This window comes from Nannobrachium achirus (assembly GCF_963921795.1).
Source record: "Nannobrachium achirus genome assembly, chromosome: 7".
Taxonomy (NCBI): Eukaryota; Metazoa; Chordata; class Actinopteri; order Myctophiformes; family Myctophidae; genus Nannobrachium; species Nannobrachium achirus.
In genome coordinates this window covers 37966996-37993367 of record NC_137816.1, presented here as the reverse complement: position 1 = coordinate 37993367, position 26372 = coordinate 37966996, and the positions used below count along the sequence as shown (strand labels likewise).

Sequence of the window (26372 nt, the reverse complement as noted above, 5' to 3'; positions counted from 1 at the left end):
TCAATTAAAATGTGTAAGGAGATGTTGACATGTAACATACAGAATATATACATAAAAAAGCTGGAAAGAGTAAGAGAAACCAAACAGCTCTTATTAAAAAGAAAAAAGAAAAACAGGAAATAAGGTCAAGCATGATGCAGCGGATCCATTCAAAATGCGCTCTGCTGGTGGATGGACATCTCTTAAGCCTAACACACATTGTGAAAATAGGAAGCAAAGAAAACAATGCAAACTATATATAGCTCGAGTGAAACAGGAATGAAAATGAAAGGAGGGGGTGGAATCATGTAACTATATTCACAAAATGTAAAGAAGCGTCAGAAGAAATGGCTTCCTTTCCTGAAGGTGAATTTCATGCTACTAGCAGAAGACAAAAGAAGAACAGGGCCAAATCCATTAGGGTGTAAAAAGGGGCTGAAGCTAAATGAAGACCTCGTGTTGAAAGACGTGGTAATAGGAAAAGACGGATCTTAGAGGCATTTAAAGAGCTCCCAGTAGTTTAAGACTGGTCTGACAATGCAGGTCAAAATAAAAGGAAATGGAGGACGGAAGAGTGAGGGAGTGAGTATGATTGTAAGAGTATGTGAATAAGGGAGGGCGAGTCAAGGGGTTTGAGCAGGGGTGTCACACCAAATTCTGGGCCCTGGGTACAAGGATTCACTCACATTTTGTGCTTTAACTATTGAAAAATAGCAGATACAAGCTCACAGCGCGGCACTGCGAGCTTGTAGATATGCTATTTTTTTTAATCGTGAAGCTTTGTGCAAGTCTTTGAATATTTTAAATCCTTCTAAGGTTTTTTTGAAAAACCAATATTTCTATGTCTGTGCATGGTGCTCAAACTTTTTCATGTGAAGGACCCCCAAAATTATATGTATTTGGCCACTGACCCCCATCTCAAAATATTTACTTCCAGGGACCCCCAGAAGTAAAATTTGAGTTACAAATGTTTGCTTAAAAAAATACATATATTCAAAGATTTGCCCAAATTTAGACTTTTCAGGTTCAGGTTTATTGTCACACATATCCATACAAGTACAGATACAATGAAACTCTTGTGCCAGGAGCACTCTCAGCCTTATTACACAAAGACATGGTCACAGTGACCGACAAGAGTGTGGACCCACATACCATGCAGGCCACACAAGACAAGTCCCAACAGCGACAATACCATACAGTGTAACAGTGTACAGTTTAAAAATGCGTACAGTGCCCATGTTTATCTATGTTTCACTTTCATTCCTTCTTCAAGCAACCTGACTGCCTGGGCAAAGAAACTATTACTGAAACGAGTGCTATGCGATTTGATGCTCTGGTAACGTTTTTTGGATGGGAGGAGTGAGAACAGGGAATGGGCGGGATGCTGCTATATGCTTAAAAAAATAGCAGATCTACAAGCTTGCAGCGCGGCACTTGGTGTCCCAGTCCCACTCCCCCCCCCCCCCCCCCTCCCCTTGTGACGCCCCTGGGTTTGAGAGTGGGCTGTCCTTAGTCCAGGCCTACGCACTGTAAGTGTATTTTTTTTATATATAAAGTTGCTGCCTCAGGCCTTAGCTGAGACCAGTATTATCATCCTGCCAATGTTTTGTATACATGAAGTCGTTATAAAGAGGTGGGGGTGTAGGCTACTGATTTTGATCTAGATCAACCAGTGAAAACACATAAGACACAGGCATGCCACCAACTGGACTCTTTGACGGCCTAATTTATAATGTTGCAAATGTAAATGTATTAATAATACATAATTGAGATTGAGTGCAATCCTGCAGCCAGTGCCAAAGTAGGGCAAGCAACATATTGGGACAGCTTTCCACGGTAAGCATACAAAATTGCTAACTGAGAGCCTAGGGTTATCAGTTCTGAAAACTACATTATTTAGAGGTAGGCGTGTCATTGGATATGTCTTCAGAGATATTAGACCAAAGTGAGAATGATATATTTGTGTGAACCAAAAATATTTGTCTTTAAAGGATAACACCAGTGTTTTCAATATTTGTGATTACATACAAATGTAGGAAACAATAGCCTACTATCATGGTCAAAATTAAATTATAGTGCATTAAAGCATAAATACTTATATATAAAATCAGATATAGCGAGACTTGTGAATTAAAATAATTGTTTTACTTTAAAATGATTGTTATTCAGTTTAAGTGTTGGGTCTCAAAAGATTCCATCAATTCACAGAAAAGTGTATTTATTTCAAAGAACAGCCAGTCCAGATAAACCAAGGTGTTAAACTAGCAAGTGAAAGTATTACATGAACTGAAGATGGCTTGTTGACAAAAGCATGTTGAAAGCTATGCTGCACCTGTCTTTCTTTGTGGCCCCTATCTCGCCTATTTCTTTCTACTTAACAATAAGAACATCAGGCGGGGGATGACAGAGGCAATTTAGCCCCACCTATAAGCCAAATATGTGCCATTTCACTACGTCAGTGTTTATTTTGGATGTGCTTGAGCAGCACACAACAGGCCATGACACAGATACAATGCAAACAGATGGCCTACCACCAGCTACCAACAAGCAGCAACCACAGCCTATTTATCTGATGCTTGGGTTGGTGCTAGCAGGGTTGTAGAGTAGAATTTACACAGTAGATATTACATATTTTAGATTTATTTTTTTATTTTTTATAAAAACAATAATTTATTTGGAAGATTGCCTATGCTGACATGCTCACAATAGGGATGCCAGGTTAAAACCAGGGGTTCATGTATCTGTGTTGACTTGAATTAATTCTTGATCACCTCTTCTAACGTAAGAAAGATCTATATATTTTCATTCAATAAAATGTTTAGAGACAGACAAAACATGAGACACGGGCACTATTTTCAGCACAGCAAACAATGAGCTTAAGGTCTGTTCAGTTTCCAAAAGAGAGATGGGGTGTACCAGGGCCTGTCGTTCAGTTCAATGGTTCATGACAGTTTTCTTCATCGCAGTAAAACCCAAACTGTGGAAAAGATGGAGAGCACATTTCTTTCTCCATTCAGGATCAACAATTGCGGTTTCCCTGTTGTTTTCAAATGTGAATTCTCCTAGTCCTAGGTCTTTGCACCGGGCTGTTATGTTAATATACAGTAATTCTACTTAAGTAAAACAACCATCTTATCTCATAACTCTGTTTAGTACTCAAGCAAAAGCCAGTGTTGGACTGTCAGCAAAACCAAATGAGAAAAGGAACTAGGAAATATCAAGATCCCGTTTACAAGATAATTTTAATAATATTCCAAATAACTTTCATCATCCATTCCTAAAAAATGTTTAACATTAATAATACAATATGGCATTATTATATTATATGTATAGGGCTGTCACAATTCTTACATAATTGTCTAATCGCAATTATTTTAGGTAGTTTCCATGTTGAGAAATGTTAATATAGTTAAACATTTTCAAAAAGTAGTGGAAATAGCAGATCTACAAGCTCACAACGCGTCGCATCCGTTATGAGCTTGTAGATCGTCTATTTCCACTATCAATGTTCTTTTTTAAGTATAAAGTTGTCAAACATGCCAGTAATTTCATTGTGTATTTAGGTTATGTGTCATATCTACCAAGTGCAACTTAAACGCCTAAAAGCCAAAAAGAAATGTAATTGTCAACGACAAAAACACAATTAAATTGTTAATCGCAATTATTTGAGTGACAATTAATCGTCATGTAAAATGTCATAATCGTGACATCCCTATGTGTATTTCACAATATAGACTTTATTCTCATGCAACTCAAAGCTATGTGGTTGCTGCTGGCTGCTGCAGCTGAGAAGTTAAAGGAAACGTTAAAAGGGATGTAATATATGTATACTGTATATACAAAATGATGGTATGCAGTTTAATTTGAGACTGCGAGTTGTTAACACATATGTAATATGGTGCCAACCCCGAGTTTCCCGAGTTTGTATTGGTACTAGTGCTGTGCCAACCCCGAGTTTCCCGAGTTTGGGCCGATTTTTATTTTTATTTTTATTTTTTTTCAAAACATGTTTTTGGACCTCCAGAAATGTATTAGGCATGATAGCGATCGCGAAATTGCATGTTTAACCCCCATACCAACCCATTCTTTCAAACATGGCAGCCATGTTTGTTTACATCTGTAGAAAACATAATGGCTGATAAATCATGAATGCCTGCACGGATTTCCAAGCGGATTTTTTTGTTTGAAAGCTGTGAACAGCATCTACACACGTGGTGCATCATCTAGGCATGGGCGTGCACTTATTACACACTTGCACAATTACATGGAAGTCTATGGTAACCATGGCAACGCGGGACATTGGCCGGAAAAAATCATTGCAACATAAGTGTTAATACTGCTCTCAGCCTTTGACCAAGGCACTCTAACCACAAATTGTTACAGAGAATGATGCACAGTACTGTATGTCCTCTGAGTAATAGCTGCGTTGTATGTCGCCCCACATCTGTTCAAGATACATATACAGCATCTTTTCATAGCAACAGATAATGAATGGTCATAGGAAATTTGCACTTGTTTCTTACGTGTGTATTTATGGTTTAATGCGATGATAGCCCCGGGTGCGCGTTGGTTAACAACTACGATTTAATAAGCAAAGACTGTTCCCAATTAGTTTGTAGTGATAGCTGGGCAACATAGGGTGAGTCATCGAACAGAAACCTTTAACCTTTTATTCCAACCATTCAAAAATATAAACTTCAATAATGAATCTGCAAGAAGGTGCCAAACATAACCAGGGCACAGGGCAACTGACAATATACGAGACAAGCTTGTGTGTGAAGTTTGTGTGTAAAATCAGTCTTAGACATCAAATCAATGTGCAGACATGTTTAGAGTTGTCGGTCAAGTGGATTGTCCCTTGAATTTCCTACAGGTTCTGATGGTTTACGATGAAAAGCTTGACATATCAGTTGGTGGTACTGCTCTATCTTAGACTTTCAATAACACAAAGTATTATGAGATAATAGAATACTAGTTAGTATTACCACTCCCCTTGAAAAAATAAATGTGAATCTAAGATTTCCACTGATCATGATCAGTATGTCTCTGTACTGTACCTTCCTGTATCTCAACTTATCTTTTGCACCAAGTACAACCTTTACCATGGTATTCCCACTGACTCAACATTATCCACATGAACCCAAGCGTCCCTATTCTGGGTATTTCATAATAGACACATATTTGTCAAAAGGTGAACATTCGGCAAAAATAGCAGGTCTAAAAGATTGCAATGCTTTGTGTTGTGAGATGTGGGTGGTGTGAGTTTTAGATCAGTTATATTCTGCAAAAAGGAACGGGCCAAGTCGGACCCTGGTCAACGAACCATTTACACCAGGGGACTTCAGAGAGAGATGAAGTTATGCTTCCCATAACGTAAAGAAATGTGTTGCAGATTTAAAATGTTTATGGATTTCTTATTCAGCTTAGACTTGTTTGACAGCACTATGATCTATTGGATTAATATTCAACCACTTGAACTGCCAATACGTACTAGTCTGCTCTTCTTTTCCCTCTACACCAAACCTCAGTGCCAAAAAATAGCCGATCTACAAGCTCACAACGCTGTGAGGCGTTGTGAGCTTGTAGATCTGCTATTTATTGGGCTAATGTTCCACTAAGAATCAAGTGATTAATGTAAATAACATGATCCTATCACACAAAGATTTAGCGGCCCCCATGTAGTAACTCTGAGGACCCCCTAGAGGTCCCGGACCCCCAGTTGAAGACCTCTGATTTACACAGTGTAGAGTTTAGGTGGTTAAACTGGGTGGTGTATTCTGCACATTCTGGATTGGTCCTCATGTTACCCATGAAACCTTTAAAATGTTCAGTTCCTATTGGATAATTATATTTCTCCTGCTTCACTGATACTTTGTGTGGGCTCTGTTATATTACCACATCACTCTATAATTCAATTCATCGTTTCATTTCACTTCTCAACCGCATCTCTCTATGAAACATACCAGTAATGTATTGAATGACTGCCTACCTGATGTCAGCCATGGACTATTCTTTTTGCACCATAACCTCATTTGGTCATTTAACTCTATATATTTAGCCACTAAGAGTTATCTTAAATTTATTGGGAAGATGTCTATCAACTTCTTCTGATTCAGTATTTATTGTCTCAGTCATAAAAACCACAAAGGGCCGGAGAGACAGATCCAGAGAGAGGAGAGTCAAATAGAGGGGAGAGAGGGACAGAGCAACAGGCAACCGAAGTGAGACAGGAGCTTATTCAGCTCATGAATTCCACTGGATATAACAAAGATCAAGCCATAAAGTATCGACAAAACTCAAAGACTTCTATTAAAAAAGCAGTGGTCAATGAAAATGTCACTCTAGTAATTTCCAGACCACTGCTCACAGACTTCTGCACTTATATCCCCAACTTGCTATGTCGCACCACAAGGGGCAACCAGCTGGGCTGCGTAGCGTTGTTCTGAAATCTCATTACTCCGACATTGCGTTCGTCCGACTCTCCCCATTAATATACTAACCCTATCCCTAACCCTAACTGCACAAGTAGCCAAGTAGTTGAAGTAATGAGACGTCGGACTTTCATAATCTTCCGAACCAGCTGCAAATGTTTGCTGCCATGCTGATCCGACTCGCAACTTATAAAACGGGTCGAGGAAACACTGCCCTGAACTGCTCCCTCAAACCAGCCAACTCCATTCACACCTGTTGTTATCCTTCTTACTTAATCATCACACCACTTTGATCCTCATTTAAGATAAATAATGGAAGAATAGCAGGGCATTCACTGAAACAATGTATTCACTAGTATTCACTGTCACAATGTTGGATCTCCAATGTCTTTACCAACATGGAACAGAAAGTGTGCACATTAAGCCACATTAAGGAGGAATGTGAGAGAAGAATGGCAGTAATGATGTGATGGAGATAAGGCGGCATCTTCTTTATCTCTCACAGAAAGGTGAGTGAGAACAAATGGTAGAGTATGGGAAGTAGAAGAGAGGTCATCATAACATGTAAGATGACCATGTATTCCCGACTTGTATCGTTCACGACATGCTAGTGTTGTCAAAAATATCGATTTATCGAAAAGTATAGATTTTGAATAGATTTTCAATATGACTTTTCCATAGTATCGATAATATTGATATTCAGTTTACCTCTCTCGTTGGTTTACACCAACGTTACTTTTATGTGTATCCTTCCTACTTTGGCTTATTCCTAGTTATTTTAAAGGCCTATTTGTACTTAGAATGTGATAACATCAAAGGCAGGCCTTTAAAAAGTAGCCTGGCGGGGCCCGACGCTATATCTGTGTTCATTCCTTCCACAGTATAACGTCTGGCCTTTGATCTATTGGCAGCTTGAAAAGTGGGCGGGAGTACTTGCCTTGACAGACAGACTCCTCTAACCAATCACCATCTCTCAGCCAGTCGGAAGAACGGCAAACAAACACGTCTTTTCGGCCGATAAACTCCACTAGCGCATCCTCCGTGTTGCTTTTTAATTGTTGTAATTGATTCCAACTCTGAAATAACTGCACTTATTGGTTGTTTTATGGTTAGAGCGTTAACTGTTACACTTTTTGCATCGCGAGGGCAGCCATTGTTGTTTTGAAAATGCTGCAGCCTGCAGCATGCATCTACGTCACCGTCTACACATGGACCAATCAGGGAAATCTTTTCACTTGTTGTCAGGAAGACTACGTTTGTTGTGCGGAAGCATAGTGCGGAAGCAGTCACTGATTGGCCCAAATCACAGAATAATCGGTATACTCGCTGCCAATCAACGGAAGTCCAGACGTTATACTGTGGAAGGAATGAACACAGATATAGCGTCGGGCCCCGCCAGGCTATTTAAAAAGTGCACTACCATCTACCTCAAGAAGTTCTGTATTTTTCTTTAAATAAAAATGTATAATTTTGCACTAAAATCGCAGTGGTTGCGTGGTATCGAAAATGTTATCGAGTATCAAAATTCTTCAAAATATCGTATCGAAGTTAGAAATCCAGTATCGTGACAAGCCTACGACATGCATGGCCCAGAGTAGGCCGGGCACTGGTCTAATTTAATGCACACTGTAGGATTGTATATCCCCGTTTTACCCTGTTTTGGCCTCTTGTCTCTAGAATTTAGGGGCATGGTGGGCGTGTTCTCTCCTCCTCGTCATCAGTGCCCAAACCCTAGGTGGGGTAGGCGAAAGGTCCTTTCTGTGTGGAGTTTGCATGTTCTCCCCGTGTCCCCTAGGATAGGCACCCTCACAAAAAACATGCAGTAATCATGGTCTCTATACTGCTTTCCCCTGGTCAGCCGGGGTGCCTGATGGAAGAGAAAGAAACAGGTTGGAATAACGTGTTCCTTCCACGTGCTGATTATGAAAACCTTTTGTAACTTGAAACAAATGAGAAGCCGCCCAATTTCAAACTATATTAAAAACTCACTGATTATAATGTCTGGCATTTGTTTTTAATTATTTTACTCTGTGCTACTGGTAACATATCACACGGGTAAGGTAGAAAGACCCAAATACAGACACAGGCAGGCGGAAACCCCCCACTGAAGAATCCCAAGACGAAGCAACAGGAACTCGGAAGCACACAGGAACAACACACCTACAGGAACTCAGAACAAGAGCCAGGAAACCACTGGGAGAGCAAAAACGATCACACTAGTACAGTGGCTCTCAAAGCGGGGACCCCCAGGGGCCCTTGAAAGGGTTCCAGGGGATCCCCAGCTAAATTAGTTAACATACAACACAATCAGTTTAACCACTTGAAACCTATTTGATACTTTGCAGGGTTTCCTGCAGCACTTTACAGGCCAGGCGCCCCGCCCGGCCTGAAAACCCCCCCGCCCCCCCAAGGGTATTAAAAAAAAAAAAAAAAAAAAAAAAAAAAAAATGTTTTTTTTTTTTTTCAAAAAAAATTTTTTTTCTCAAAAAAACTTTTTGGACCTCCAACAATGTACTAGGCATGATCGCGATCGCGAAATTGCATGTTTAACCCCCATACCAACCCTATCTTTCAAACATGGCAGCCATGTTTGTTTACATTTGAAGAAAACATAAGGGCTGGTATCTCCTGAATGCAGGAAATACTCAAGTAAAGTGCAAATACCTGAAAATCTCCTTTGTACAGTATAAGTACAGTACTTAAGTAAATCTACTTAGTTACTTTACACCAATGTTTCTTTTTTTTTACTGTGCTGTAGACTTCTATTTATATGGCACGAGTGCTGGTTGATTAACCTGGGGGAAAAAAACAAGTTACACTGTCCTGTGAAAAACGTAGTTATTCAATGTTGAATAAATGTGAATGATAGCATGTAGTTGTGTTTTCCGTCATCATGGGCACATTCATGTGTTTTTTATAGGGCAAAAATAAGAATATAAAAAATTAAGTGAATTAATTACTCGAATTAATTAATTAATTATCAAAAAAATTCGGCGCACGCGCTTCGCGCGTGCGCCATGAGATCCCCCCCCTGGTCAAGACTTTTTCCTGCAGGAAACCCTGCTTTGGTTATAAAAAATACTAAAATAGACAATCTACAAGCTCACTACATGTCATTACCACCACCACCTCCTTCCTACCTATCACAGACACTGAATTGAGTCAGTAAACATATGATAGTGAGTATTATTCTACCATGTACAATGTGTGCCCAACAGGAACTGTTGGGCCAGAATGAGCTAATATAGCTTATTTGCATTGGTGGTCCCTCGGCAGGAAGAGGTTAAAAACAATACAAAAATACACAATACATAATAACCCAGCTACCCAGCTCCTTATCCAAGCCTCAGTCATCTCTGGGCTTCACTACTGTAACTCCCTCCTTGCTGGCCTGCCGGTATTCTCTCTCAAGCCCTATAACTGATCCAGAATGCTGGGGCAGATAGGATTTTTACACGTCTCCCACTTCTGCACTCCCTTCATTGGCCTGCGGTTGCTGCCTGCATCCAATTCTAAACACTGATGATGACCTACAAGGCAATCAAGGGCATTGCAAAGGGTCTGCATTTCTATAGGCGCTTTTATCCAAAGCACTTTACAATGTGCATTATATTCACCCATTCACACGCACATTCACTCAAATGGTGGAGGCAACCATGCAAGGCACCAAACTGCTCATCGGGAGCAGTTAAGAGTCTTGATCATGGACACTTTAACAGGATCGAACCAACAACATTAGATCACCAAACACAGGATGTCTGTCCCTCCCTTACTTATGATAGTGGTTCTCAACCTGTGGGTTGGAACCCCCAGGGGGGTCCCCAAAATATTTTGGGGGGTCCCCAGATGAAACTTAATGTGCAACATTGTTTTCTCTGGATGGTAAACAAACCAGCATAAAGTTTAAGTGTATAGACGGTATCTGCACATTTCTTAAGTGACAATTTAAGGACTTTTTAATACCTCTAAAATTATAAATTAAACATTGGCCAATTTGTCAATTATTAGAGGCAGAAATTGTGAAAATAGCCGATCTACATGATCACAACGCCTCACGTTGTGAGCGTGTAGATCTGCTATTCTCACAAAAGAACCGTGTTATACAGAATGTAATGCCTCAACTCTTAGTGCTCGTCAGGGTGGGGGGTCCCCAGTTAAAATATGATTATTTTGGGGGTCGCGGTCTGAAAAGGTTGAGAACCACTGACTAATGACACAATGGCCAATGCTCCAAGCAACCTAGACTCTTTTCCCCCTGGCTCCAAAGTTGTGGAATGACCCCCCCCCCCCCCAGGACTGTATGAAAAATGATTAAACAAACCTGGAAGTACATCATTCCCTACAAATGGCCGCTAGTTTCGCTGTTTTCCCCATGTGTTTCCTAAACCCACCAGGCTTGAGTTAAGACCAGCCTCGCGGAAACGCCCCTCTCAATAATCTTAAGTATGAAAGTGCATATATGAACGTTAGTGCTCTTAGTGCAAAGCAATACTGTACCTACTACCTACCGATCCATTACAATAATACACGCAGCATAATACGCCCAAAGCCAAATCCAAACTCAATGTAACTGATAATCAGTAAGAGTTTTTATTTTGAGCACAGTAGTGACAAATTAATAGCTTTCTCAGTACATTTTTCTCTTTTGCAAAGTTACAAAGTGTCCCTTTTTTAAGCACAGTACAAAGTAAGTATTCAGGTTTTTTGTTTAGCACAGTTTATTTTGAGCACTGTAGTGACAAATTAATAGCTGTGCATTGTGCAAATGCAGGCTTTTCTCAGTACAAGTTTTAAGATTGTCTTCATGCCTTTACTGACTTTATCCACCCTCCATGTGTCTCCATGTGGCAAGGATTTCAGCCACTCCTAGAAGTTCTCGCGTTTCCGCGAGACGGGTCTTAACTCAAGCCTGGTGGGTTTAGGAAACACGCGTTTTCCCCCCTGCTGGTACCAAAAAAACTATGATGCTCCATTCAAGTGAATAGGTTTTTGCCAAACTTTGAACTTGATTTTATTACCTTAACATTGTCAAAAAAAGTCTTGTTTCAATCACCATGATATGAGTTCTGTTAAAATATGGTCACATTTACTTTAGAATTGATGATAAAGTAATGTGTGCTGTAGGAGGGGCATGGCTACCCACCGTTCACCCTTGTCTTTCCGTTGGTGTAAAGTAACTAAGTACTTTTAGGTACTGTATTTCTGTACGATTACATCTCGGATCCAAATATTGTACTTTTACTCCACTACATTTATTTGGAAACATTAGTTACTAGTTGCGACCGTAAGGTCGCAGTTTAGTATGAAAACCTCCACCGGCCGTCCGTCCGTCCGTCCGTCCGTCCGTCACACACGTCACACCTTTGCCCTGCTCAATGTATACGTGTAACGCCTGATACTGAGGTGATGTGTCACTGTGACATCACAGATACTGAGGTGATGTGTCACTGTGACATCACAGGTGAGATCGCAGTGATGTCAGATACTCAGAGCAGGGATCTCCATATTTAGGCATAAACAGGTGACATCACAGTGATGTCAGATACTCAGAGCAGGTATCTCCATATATGGGCATAAAATGGATTCTGTTAGGGATCTCCATACTGTATATGGGCATAAAAGGGATTAGTGATGTCAGATACTCAGAGCAGGGATCTCCATATATGGGCATAAAAGGGATTATTCGCCATTATGTAATAAATGTAAATTAACTTTGGGCACATATTCACACATGTTCTGGTTTTGTTCCAAAATTAAACCCTTTTGGCAAACAATTCATGCTTCAATTGAAAAGATATTTAAGTCAAAACTGAGGAAATCCTCTATTCTATACCTCTTAGGAGTAGATCTAAATGTACCCATGAGCTCTTCACATCGGAAGCTGTTTGATTTTTTTAGGTTCTTGGCCAAAAAATGCATTTTGACGTTATGGAAGACTGATGAAATCCCAAACGAACATATGTGGATGGCCCAAATAATGTCTTTGTTACCCTTGGAGAGGCTTAAGTATGAAATGCAAGACAAGGCAGAGGTGTTTCTCGAAGTATGGTCCCCCTTCTTAGATTTTCTAGAAGGGGGCAACTGATTTAGGTTGGCTTATGATCCTTGTATGTAAGTCTGGTTATGATAATATGATCGACATCCCACCACCATGTACGCACACGCATGATAAGGCACTGCAGGATTCTGGCCCGTGCCGCACTGTTCAGATGGGGGTAGAGGATAACAGTAGTTTTCTTTCTCTTCCCATGGGGGCGGTGAGACATGGGCGAGAGTTCCTTGTGCCCCCCTTCTCTTTTTTCTGTCTTTGAAGCTTTTTACCACTTGAGATGTATATATACTTTTTTTCCCTCCCCCGTTATTTGTCTATTATCTGTATGTATAATTTCTCGTATGTCTTTTGTCTTTTGTGTAGGTCCAAGTCTGTTAGTCATGTTTGTCTGAAAAAAAAAATAACCTGAAAAATAAAAAATAACAAAAAATAAAATAAAAGGGATTAGTGATGTCAGATACTCAGAGCAGGGATCTCCATATATGGGCATAAAAGGGATTCAGATGGAGATTCAACTTCAATGAGTAACAATGGCAAACTGTCAACTGCCCGTATGTCTTGATAATTGGTAAAACAAACTTTTGGCCTATTTGTGGCTTATCATCACATCCAACCATCTTAAGATACTCAGCTAGTGGGGAATGCTCTCTTCCCTGGTGAGAATTGCCCCTTTATATAGGGCTTGTTTGTGTATTGTATGACATCACGCCACATCATCAGCTGTGGACTCTGTGATGTCATCGTATCTCCATATATGGCCATCTCCGTATATGGAGATATAAGTCGTCCATGCCCAGGTATGGGCTGGTGAGGTCAGACTTTGTGTGATGGGTAGGTTATCTCCATATATGGAGATTCAACATTCCAGGTGTAACTATGGCTGCCCGTATGACGTGAGAGGTGGAGGCTGTGATATTTGTGGAGATAAGCGACCAACGGTCGCTTATCTCCCGATTAGGGAGTCTTACTGGTTACTTTGTAGATTTTGATTATTATTACAAAACATACATTAATCACTTTGGCCATTTGAAAATAGACAATCTAAAAGCTCATAATGCGTCGCAATGGGACACATTGTGAGCTTGGAGATTATTTTCAAAAGATTTTTATACATTTGAAAACTTGAAATGGGACATTCTGCATAGGTACTGAGTACTTTTAGTACTTTAAGTACATTTTGATACCAATACTTTTGTACTTTTACACAAGTACATTTATTTACAGACTTTTATTGGAACAGAGTATTTCAATATTGCAGAATTGATACTTTTACTTAAGTAAAGAATGTGAGTACTTTTTCCACGAATGCCCTAGCCCCGCGTAGCCAGACCTACTCATCTGCGAAGAGAAAAGCCTGGGAGAGATATGAGGCAGAGAGAGTTCTAGGAGGTGGGGCTGAAATTTCCCGGAAGTTTTCTTTTTTCACAGTGCGGTGTTACTGCCAACGTATTCCCAGCAGAAAAAAAATCTGTTCTACTTCTACCGCGCCGTTGGTTGCGCTCGCAGTAAACAATATACAAACAAAAACATCGATTCGGACATCGTTACACATATTAAGAGTGAGTTAAGAGCTACACTCTTTGTATTTGTTTAGCTGGGGAATGTAAACAGACATGACGTAACCTCCGTTAAACGCAGGACTTCCGCCACTTCAGCTAGAACCAACCAGAAGTCATATCTTGCCCAGGGTGCCACTGCCCTTGTCTCGGCAAGCTTAACACATTGTCCCACCCTCGCTGCGGTTGCAGCCTTCCTTTGAATCATTTCCGGTTCCATTTCTAGAATGATGGCGGAACCGGAAAGTCTCCGGCAATTGGAGACTTTCATTCTCAATGATACAAGCTTGAGAGAGGGGAGATAGATGAAGCGAAATAAAACGGCAATCAACACCAGCTCCTCTTCCCACATGACACCAACATGGATTAACGTGGATTAAGAGCTTTACATGCCAATGGGACAATGGATTAAGATAGCATGTTGGGTTGTTTAGACAGATGCTAAGTTTGATGTTTACCTAGTATCCTAGTTAGACTACTTTGTAGCACTTACTTGTTTTCTTGGCAGTCTTACTTGACCAATTACCCATTGTTGGTTGACTTGGTTTATGCCATCTTGCATTTTGTAAGTAACTCAGAGAATCTGCCAAATGCCTAAATTGTAAATTGTTATATTGACCTGAACATAAAATGAGCAGTGGTGAATATAATCCTATTCTTTGAAGATACCACACAAAGTACCACAAGATCTGATAACTAACAAGAAAGTTGCTGGGTCAATGATATGCAAGAGGGTGGGCGTCATGAAAACAAAAACATTCCAAATTGGGACTACATGAGTAATACAGATATCTCAGATCTGATATCCACAAGGAATACGTATTATTAGTGTAGTTGCTATGGGGCACCTAGACTATTGTTCTTGTCCAGATTTATTATTTCATCTAGAGTAACCTTTTTCTGTAACCCCAAAAGCCCATCGACTTCAATGGACTTTTTCTGTAACCTCTTCTGTAACCCCAAAAGTCCATTGATTTCACAAGCTACCTCCACGAGTGTGCGTTGAGCAGATTGGTCAAAACAAAATCATTGAATTTATTTTCTTTATGGGACACACATAGACAAAACTTAATTTAATTGGTTGCCGACACACACATACAGACAGACAGACAGACAGACACGCACACACACACACACACACACGGAAAGTGTAATCCCCATGTCACGCTAACCCACCTCCGGACATGGAGTGAGAGGGGGAGGGGGGAGAGAGAGACTATTTCACCCATGCAAAAACCTGTCCAATAGAGCGTAGCAGCCGCAGCCATCTTTTTCACCGGAGCAGTTTCTATAGATAGAAATCCCATTAATTTATCCAATGACGTTTCAGAAAATCAATCAAATGGAATCAAGCCAACCAGTCTCCCGGTGAATCATGACAATAAAAGAGTTGATTCTGTTCATAAAATAATTGGAAAACAATAAAAGAAGGGTGACGCGAAAGTACTGTACAAGACTGTGGACATTTTTTTAAGAATGAAAGAACTACTTCTCCCATGAGCCATTGGGCATACCTATCCAATGACTCCAATCAAAACGATCGATTAGCCTGCATCTTTTTAACTTTAATGTTGACTTTGTTATAGCATTTATATTGTTAATATGTTGTAACATATTGTAGTTGACTGGTAGTGATCTTCCTGGATTAAGGAAGTAGAAACGCATGACATTCGCGGGGAGTGAAATATTTTCATAGTAACGAGATGTCTACGTCATTGGAGGTTACTCACCAGTACGGTTAGTGTAGTACTTCTCTGTGACATCGCAAATTAAACATGTTTTTTTCCTAAGTTCGGCTGTTCGGTGCTGCCGAAATGTTGTGACATCCCAAACTAATTTCGGAGCTCAGCAGTGTTTTCCCATTCATTCAGCCCAGCATCAAGTTAATCTTTTCGGCATTGAAGCCAAGGAAACACCGGTAGTTTGGAAGAGACACAAGCCAACTTCCAAATGCGTGTGGCTGTGTAATGAGCATTGCATAGCGGATACACTGTCAGCTGCATCTTGTGTGTGTGTGTGTGTGTGTGTGTGTGTGTGTGTGTGTGTGTGTGTGTGTGTGTGTGTGTGTGTGTGTGTGTGTGTGTGTGTGTCTGTGTGCGTGTGTGTGTGTGTGTCTGTGTGCGCGCGCACGCGCGCTCTCTCTCTCTCTCTCTCTCTCTCTCTCTCTCTGTCTCTCTCCATTTTCTGCCCATCGGGGCGCAGGCTCGAGTTGGTGCTCACTGGACCTCCAGCCAGCAGCGAGGGCCAGTCAGATATGTATCTGCCCTGGGAAGCTCATTTATCGGCCAAAAACGTTTTCATGCCAAGGACCTCCAATATTTACAAGCGACTTCGGCGCTAGCCGTGAGAGAGTATGAATTGACTTATGGAGACGGCTCCTTAGCGGAGTATGCATCATAGCCCTACCTCTCACTTAACCTGCATGTCATCAGGTGTCCCGCTAGCCGATCACAGCGCGTCCTGCGAAGCTTGGCCAATGGGACCCTGGGTGTACAACAATTGGGAACCGGACAAAGCCAGATGTTGGAGCTTAGCTCCTGTTCCAAGAGCACCTCTCAAAAAACATCACACTCTTCTTCTCTCTTTTTGGTGATTTGTGGCAGCTTTACTCACTCACAGGCCAGGCATACAGTATATACTACAGCATTTTCAGTGGTTGTGTATCATTTACAAGTGGTTTCATGTGGACACACATTTCTTGAGACGAATCTGTGTGTACAGTAGGCTTTTTGAAAACGACTCCGTGACATTTTCTTAAGCGTCTCCGTCTGGACGTGGCCTCAGTCTGACAAAAGCCAGATTCATAAGCAATTTACAAGGGGAGGGGACTTGATTTTCCTCCCTAGAGATCGGCATACCTGGTCGTCCCGTGAACTGCGTCGTTTGGGCCATTCAACATGTTTACTTTATTGAAATATGAGGCATATTACCAGTGCACCAAACAGCACGAGTGCAAGGTATTTAGATCCCATAGCCTGAGGGGACGTGAATGTGTTGCGCTGATTGATCCAGTCAGGAATCTGGCTGTGTGTTTCAGGTCAGTGAGTGACAGCGCAACACAGGCAGAGCTCCAGCCAAGCAACCAAACAGGTTAATGCATCATTTGAATCTGTACTAAATGATTCAGTACTGAATAATTCTCACAACTACCATAATATTACTCCTCACCAGTCATCTAAGCTGTCAGCTCCTGTGCACAGCTTGTAAACAGCTTGAAAACGGTCCGTGGTGCTGACCCATCCCCACCTCCGGTGCTCATTGTTTCTTCAACCGGGATAAACTGCAAGTTCAAAACACAATGCCAGACAAGAGAAGCAGTCCACTCAGTGACTGGATGGAGTCTATGGTCTGAAGCCAGGCTGGGAGGGGCCCATTTCTTTCAAAAATGTGACATCATGAATGTAACATCCAATCAACCCCAAATTGGAATCGCATGATGAGGGGCCTCTATAGAGTGCACCTCCAAAAGCTTACTTGGGAGGGTACCACAAATGCGTAAAGTAGTAATATATGCTATAGACATGCTACAACTCCCCCAGCGCACTCTCTCACACCCTTTCTGTAATCCAAGATCTTATATAGCCCTGGCTATGCTACCCAGCCTGGTGGGGAAATGCACTCTGAATGTACTTCTCTAGTTTGGAATGTGTAAAATGAACTACCTCTAAAAACCATCACTGTATAAATCACTGGGAGTGTTTTTAGTTTTTGAGCCTTCAGCTGAACCCCAATCAAGGATATGTTGCAGGAATGAGTCATCATCTCAACTCAGCAGTCCACAGGGCATACATTAGATTACCATACCCACGCTCATAGACTACGCACAAATGTAAATATTGTAATAAAATCCTCCTGTAATAGTATTGATTCTGTGTGTTGGGTGGGTTTCACTTAGTTTATTTTCCCTACTTTCAGCAATATTGCATGCATGTAAATACTGTACACACTCAACAGTATTCAGCTCCCAGTGATTTATTTAGCAGTTACTGTATATAGTATAGCCTCTCATCCTCCTTTACCCCAGTGTGTCATGTTCAGTAACAGTATAAAAATTGATCTTCCCTTCTCCGTCAAATACATACAATACAGTGCTTGTTACTCTTACAGCAGTTCAAAAATCTTAACACAAACAAAACTGGCAAGGTAAACAGATTCAAAAGTTGCTGCCACCTATACATCATGTGAAGTGCCCCCAAAAGATGACACAGCTTTCTTTTATTATAAAACATTATTCATGTGAAACTAGAACTGAAGAATGTGTGCAAGATAAATGGGTTGAGGCAACTCCACAGGACGATGTAGTGAAGTACCCACAAGGGGGTTGTCTGTTCAGCAAGGCCGAACAATTTGGCATACCATAGACTGAGGCACCCCATTTGGCTAATGAAGTCCCAGACTGTCTTTCACACCACGCCCCCACCACTCCACTATGAAATGTTCTACTCATGAAAGTAATGAGGCAGGGAGGGAGTAAGACTCTTCTGGCCACTGATAACCTCAGACTAAACTTGCAACCTTACGAGACAAGGGCCTAATATCTGGCCGTCAATCAGCCCCAGCGTCCCTAGCTGGAGTGTTTAATTACAAGGATCAATTATTCACCAGCCTCCTCTTTCACTACTCAGTGCTCCCAAAAACAAAGGAGGAGTGAAAAAAAAAAAAAAAAAAAACACAAAGGTAAGACCCACAAGGGGGTGGGGCGGTGCATTTACATTTGAGAAAACAGCAAATCCCTTGCTCCAGGTAGTATATTTACTGCCCATTATATGCATTATTTGTGATACCTTTTACTTTTTCAAAGACGATGCGTTTCTTCAAGCATTAAAATGATTTTTTTGAGACAATAGCTGTCTGTAATAACAAATATTAAAGTTTATCTCGATATTTTTATAATCATTTATAATCAAGAGTATATTACAATCACAAAATGTGTCACATTTTGCATGCCTTTGCGACACATACTGTAACGGTGCACATTTCACAAGGTGGGATCTAGTGCAAGGTGAACCATTTGCAGCGCCTCTGAGGCAGGTAAGGGTTTAGTGTCTTCCTTGAAGACACTTCCAGGTATAGACAGACAAAGACTGTTGTGGTGTGAACCTTCCAGTTATCAGTTACAGGAAGTCTCTACAACCATCCAATTACACCAGCGAGACTCAACACAGCCTTGAGTCAAACACTCAATATATCATTGGCTCCACCAGCCGAAGGCATGGGGGAGAGTATGTTTTCACCCTGTCTGTCTGTCTGTCTGTCCGTCCCTCCCTCCGTGCGTGCGTGCGTCCCTCCAGTTTGTTACCAGCTAATCTCCGGCGCAGGAAAAACATTCCTTGGGCGAAAAACGGACCCCATAAAACTATCGTTTAGTGATGAGTCATCACTTTTCAAAGTTTTGTGGTGGCCGTTTCTCAGAAAGGAATGTTTTTTGAGCAAAACAAATGCTTGCATTGGATTCAGAATCCCCAAAAACACCTAGTTTGACCCCTCACATGCTACTTAAAGCATATTTATTTTTTGTATTATTTTACTCTATAGTAAAGTCTATGAGAGCCCAACTTTGATTGGCTCCCACAAGTTTCCCAAGACAAATCTGCGATGCCCCTATAGCCAAAAATGTTCCATATGGCCTGTTCTAACTGTGTGCCAAATGTCATGCTTCTTTCATAAAGTGCACGATTTTTGCCTCATTCCAATCCACTACAGGCTAGTTCCATATATAGTTGTTAAATTGGTTGTTGTTACATTATACAACAACCAATGCATAATATAACATTTTACTAATGTTGTTTTCTATTGGTGCTGCTACTTGCTACCTCTGGTTGAATCAGTGCCAGCGACAAAATACTGTACCCTCAAGACCTCAAAATGTACTTCATAGTTTCCCATAATAGGAAAGACTGTGAATCAATATTACACCTTTACTTATATCATGAAACAGTAACTCTTGTCTAGCCTACAAGTTCTAATATCAATTTAGGAAAGGTAAGGTATAGGTGCATAGTGAAAGATCATAAAGTTAAATGTGTTTCCTATTCACCCAGAATGAGAGCTGTGCTAAATAATCTACCTCAGTAGTGACTCATGTTTTACTAAATATTTAATAAGTGACATTTTGTTCCAGATATGATGGTAGTTCACACTTTTGGTGAGACGGGTTGTTAATCTTGTTATTAAAGAGAGAGACTCTGACTCAACTTCTGATTCAGAGTGTGAAGTTCACACTCACACAGAAGTTGAGTTAAACCACCTGTGAAGATATTCTTCACATCATGGTCAGGTCTTGGCAGACATCCTGAAGAATGTATGAACTTGGTCATAGAGCCGAACTAAAACAGGGTCGATATAGGAAGTAAAGGGGATCAAAACTCTGAAGTTGCAATTGAAAATTGGACACTTTTCCAAGGTGGCATCCCACATCATATGTATCAATATAAATGCACAAAACTATATTTAACACTGCCACTGTCACACACTCAGAATCAATTGCAACACAATTATTCCTCATCTCTGTCACATCAGCAAATAATAAGGATCTACCTTTCTGCATCAAAGCTCTCCACAGTGCAAATGTTAACGAACAGTTGCTGACAATTGTAAAAAAAGAAAAAAAAGGTATTAACATTTATGGCCTTGTTAACTCCACAAGGGGGAGTGTGGTGAGACTGCAGTCTAAGCGTAGGCAGCTTCTTTCCCTTGGTAAAGCAGCACAGGGTTTTTCCCCTGGACTCTCAGCTGACGGCTCATTAATCTATTCTGGCGGAGGTCCCCAACCCAAGCAGCCGGTGCCAGAGGAGGATTCCCCATGCCTCGTCCTTTTCACCAGAACTGTTCTATTTGCCCATCAGTGCGAGTGAGGTAGAGGGGGTGGACAAACAGGAGGGGGAAGAGGATGATGCCACAGAAGCAACAAGCCAGCTGGGATTTCCTCGCACTACTGAAACAAACAATTTCCTCTCTGTATGCAGTCACTAGGATGTTCCCCTCTGCGTGGGTGGGTGGAGAGAGTACACTACAGTTACAGTACAGCACTTTTACCTAGCAAACTTTCAGAATCCAACTCAAACAAAACAAAACCCATAGTTTCAAACATAGAATTGGCATTATAATAAAATATGGACTTGGAACATCACTGACACCATTACAGCTCATTCTGCAGTAAAGACATTGCACTGGTACAGTAACAAAAATATCATTCATACAAACTAAAACATTTGAACATGAAACTAATTGACTGTGTGAGAGGATATTTCACTGCACAACTTCTACAGCTGACTACAGGCATATTCAGTGTTCAGAAACTATACTGAATTCCATTAACCATAGTAATTCTACTGTTGAAAGCTAAGAAAATATATTAGCTTGGCAATTAGCATTCAGTGATTTACTGTATGAGTTGAATAATGACTTGAAATATGCCTTAGAGAAAACCTCCAGTACCGTTTCTCCAAGTGCAAAGGAAATTATACTTTAATGGAGGATTTTGTACATTGACTGTACACTCAAAATATAACTGCCATATGGAAATGTTATTTTAAGATTGTTATCTTTAAAACAAATGAGCCCCCTGAATAAAAGCTGTAGACTTGATGGTTTCACTATTCCTGTAATTTGAATGAAAACCCTGATTCGTCAGCAATATGAAAGATTAATGAAGCACACTATCCCATCTTTACTTTGCTTCCTCCCTTGGCACCGATAACAAACATGAGTGTAGGTGAGATCAAATCAACATGACATGAGTCTGTACTGCAAAGAGATGACAAAGATGACAAAACAAATGCTCATCTAAAGCGACACAATTAGGGGGAAAATGTACTCAACTGGACAAGATGTCCTGGAACATAGCATATGAAATACTGCTTGGTTAACCAAACAGCTTTGTCAATATTCTTGAATCCATTGCAGCTCCTTATCCAACTCCAAGCCCTGATCTGATTTATATTTGATTACATTTGGAATCATTCATGCTTACTGTTCACAGAGGGTTGCTGTTCCTTCAGCACTCCATACAGCCATGAGACTTCAGCACCATGGACAGTGTGTTCTCTGTAGATTGGGGAAGCTAATTTAACATTGATAATACATTATGTGATGCTTTGGTACACCGAATATCTGTGAACTATGCACTATCCCAATTCTACCAGAGAAGACATGACTCTATTCCAGAGCCTCAATCTTTCTCCATGAACTTGGAGGTGAACCTTGGATACCAACATCAAGTTAGCAGGACTTTTTTTATGGACTGAAAGTCTACATATTTATCATCAACATAATGTAACTCTCGACTTTAATAGCCCCTTTTTTAATCCTGATTGTTTACCTGGATACACTGAACATTAATAGGCAACATTAATAACATTAATAATAAAAGCAAACTTCTATCTCTGGTACTTATACAAAACAACTATAAAAATGAGGAACATCCACACAGGATGGAGACATTGTTGGACTGAGCTTGTAATAAATAGTAGGAAATTATTTAAAAGTGTGCTGAAGTCATTTCATTTTTGTTGATCTCTGGTTTGTCCTGCATCTGACTACAGTGGATGTTTCTCCCATGAACTTGTCATTTCCCCAACTTATCACCAACTCTAAAAAATGTGTGATATTATAGGGCTAAGACTAATTAAAACATTTTGCTTTTGCTTCATTTGTTTGTGTTTTGTCTTCGTTCTTTGAAGCATGATGCCATTGTTGGCTTAAAATGTAATTACTGCTCAACAAGGGCAGTTGCTTTTAAAGAGAAGTAATAGCAGAACTATTCCAATGTAAATAACAGGAGAAGAATCTTCACCATATTGCCATAGGAAGAATGAAAATCTACACAAAGTTCTTCATAATCATAATCGTTAAAGGAGGCATCCAGACCAAAACACATACTGTATACTGTAGGGTTAAATCTGCCTTTTATCATACCCCTTCATACCTGCTTTAGTCGATTTTTTTCATAGCTGCCCCTGTTGCTAGATTTCTGCTGCCCCTGTTGCTAGATTTCGTGGGCCCTCTCATAACTAACACGGTGGATTGTCCTCAGGCGAGTGCGGTTATTTCTTTAGCTTCAAAGTTAGTATTTTTTTATTGGATTGTGTTTACACAACGTCCTGAGACCAACCAAACTGCTGTTTTGACCTCACAGGCACCCTTACTTGTCAAACAGCTTCTGCTCTGCACCAGAGCAGAGAGAGGGAGAGAAAGGGAGGGGAGGAGCAGAGGATCTTCTTGTCTGTTTGACAAGTAAGGGTGCCTGTGAGGTCAACTCAAACAAACCAACTCAACTCAACAACTCAAACCGAGATGACTTTCATTTCATTGCATGAACATTTTCCATGAGATTAGGCAGGGTCTATACCCTAACCACACACTCCACAGTCTGCAACTTGCCACTGTGGAGGGTCTATAACCCACACTTGCCCTTTAGGCCTGAGTGCATGCATGTACACATTCTTTGAGGATTCCCTAAGCGCAGCATCCTTTTTGTTTGTAGGTACAACAAAGTTAAATCAAACCATTTGTAACATTACTGAATACAACACTGATGAAGGTCCTATGACCGAAACATTAGCTGTTCTTTTGCACCATTCACTGTGAGCACAGAGCACTTTATGAGCATGTTAAAATAAAATGCAAAATATTTTCTTAGTCTCCGTCTATGGAGTCTTCCTTAAAGGTTTATGTAGAGTTTTCCTTAACATTAAAGGACAACTTCGTTTTTTTTACAGCAAGGGTTCATAATTTAGGAAGTCATCAGAGAAAAGAAAAGATGAGTGTTAAAATGTTTTCATTTACTTCTTTCTATCGTTTTAGTGATTTTGATTTGCATGCATGCCCCCAGGTTGGGGGCATGCATGCCCATTCCCAAGATGCAGATTCCCAGATGTGACTTATGGGGGCTGGTGTAAATAGCAACAAAGAAAATGTTGGCTTATTGTGTCTAAAAAGACAGATTTAGCCACATGTACACATGCCCCCACCCACTCAAAAAAAACAAAACAATAGAAAGCAGTAAATGAAAACATTTTAACACTCATCTTTTCTTTTCTATAATTACAATCTAAAATATGAACCCCTTTGAAAAAAACCCAAATGAATGTAATTTGAGTGTATTCATGGAAGACATTGCACAAAATATTGTGTCTCTGCCAATGTGTGAAATTATGTGTGCAATGTAATGTGAAAACAGTGCAACATGACTCCTACCCATATACAGTAGATATCCACAGACAGATTTCATGTGTGGGAGACAGCAGGGTGTTGAAAGGCTGCATTTACCCACTTTGGTCTAATTGCAGTATTTGCTCTCAGACACCCATAATCACATGAGTGCTCCATTTATACAAACTCTGGCTTGACTGACAAAAGCAGCTACACATGGCTGATTGCTTTACAACAACCGTTCAAAATATTAACCTTAGTCCCGAGTGATTTGAGAGGGTCTTTGTGTGATAACACAGGGGGTTTTGCTCCTCCCTGCCATTGACTATAATAACACCTTCACTTAACCACTACAATTCTGTGATTGCCTGAATTGTACAGTACTGTAGCTGTATTGGAGGCTGATATCAGTGTGCCGACTTCTAATTGGATGGACCAATTAGAGCTGTAATTGCACATTATTACAAAGAGTTTCATACATATGACTTTTTAATGAGATAATAAAGTCCAAATAGAAGACTTGCATGCAGCAAATAGAGAAAATAACAACAATTACTAAATTAAACCGACTGACAACAAGCAAGCAAATATATGAACAAAGAGTACAGCTCTAATTTACTGCTGTAGCCAACTTAGAATGTAACACTAAGTGGATGTTATGGTATGTACTGCATGACTGTCCTCAACAAATCTTGAGGACAATAATACCCGTAATTGCTGGACTATAAGCCGCTGCTTTTTTCCCATGTTTTGAACCCTGCGGCTTATACAAAGGTGCGGCTTGTATAGAGATTTTTACAGCTAACGGCCAGTTAGTTAGTTTTACAATGGTCTTTAACAAGGATTTATATATAGATTTTTACAGCTAACGGCCACCAGGGGCGCTCTAGCGGGAAGCAGGAGGGACACCTGCGGCTTATAGTCAGGTGCGGCTTATATATGTAAACATTTGTTTTTTGTTCTAAATTTTGCTGGTGCGGCTTACAGTATATTCGGCTTATAGTCCAGCAATTACGGTAGTCCTTGAGTCCCGATCCCGATGACCTTTGCTGCGTCTCACTCCTCATCTCTCTCCCCATTTCCTGTCAGTCTACTGTGCTATCAATAAAGGCATAAAAGCCACACAATAAAATCTTAAAAAAATAAACAAATACAAAATACAAATCTTATAATCTGTTTTAGCCACAAATTGGAAAGCTATGTTGGGAAAGTTGGCAAATGGGCGGGCAGCGGAGGCATTTAGAGGTGTGAAGTTCATGCAGCACTTTATGTTCTGAAATTCCTGACTAAGTTGTTGACCATTAACCCTCCTTTGCTGCCCACCTTACCAGAAGGCCTTTGACTCATGTCCATCTGTGCCGGTAAATAAAACAGTTTAGACAAGATCATGATGAGGTCCTATTCAGTCATAGCCCAGGAATTACAAATTATATATATACTGTATATATATATAATTTAATTATCCATGACACACACAAATGTAAATTGTTGTGAGCATTATAGTTAGGTCTCTGCCTGTTCGCTCTGTATAATTTGCTAAAATGAACGATTAGTTATAATTAGTTAATACAATAGACATTGCTTAGTAATCTGAAACTGGGGAAAAATTTAAGAAATAATCATTACCTGAGAGGATTGGACATCTAAGCAATGAAGCACTTCTTTGAGCATGACCGGTTTATGAGGAGTCTTTTCAGTTGCAAAGGAAGGAAGATCTTGAGAGCTGTCCTGGGGACAAGGACTAGATGAGCCAACTGTCGATGAGTGCACAAAGAACATCCAAGGCGTCCTGACTCTCCAAGTAGCTGCTGGTCTTGACCCCAAAATGGAGAGCTTGGTCACATGGTATATCATGGCCCTGACAGAAAATCTGGAGAAAAGGTGATATGATAATTAAACAAATTATACAATGTGATGAATATATTAGGAGAATTTAATCAAATGTCAAATACTGTGATACACCAGCAGCTTACACCTTAAACTGTGTTACACTAACTCTTAACATTTCATGTAAACCATTTTGGCCTAATTGATAATACACATTCCTGATTTTGTTGACTGATATTGTCCTAATGCATGAAGGGAATGATATATATATATATTTTTTTACAGTAGGTCATGTGTTTCTTTCAGCCATAGCATTGCAGCAAACATTTCAAGATCTAATTTAGTATTCACATGTGAATTTAAAACTGCCTTGGG

General features: G+C 40.3%; 1 protein-coding gene across 1 annotated transcript in view; it reads right to left on the bottom strand.

Moving 5' to 3' along the window:
• mettl15 (methyltransferase 15, mitochondrial 12S rRNA N4-cytidine) overlaps positions 1-25949 on the bottom strand; it is a gene marked incomplete at both ends in the record, with an annotated part of 74078 nt that extends 48129 nt beyond the window's left edge. The window contains one exon of the mRNA XM_080730209.1: positions 25797-25949. Within this exon, the coding sequence (XP_080586335.1) occupies positions 25797-25949 (153 nt within the window). The remainder of the gene's footprint in view (positions 1-25796) is intronic.
• Between the last annotated feature and the right edge of the window lie 423 nt (positions 25950-26372).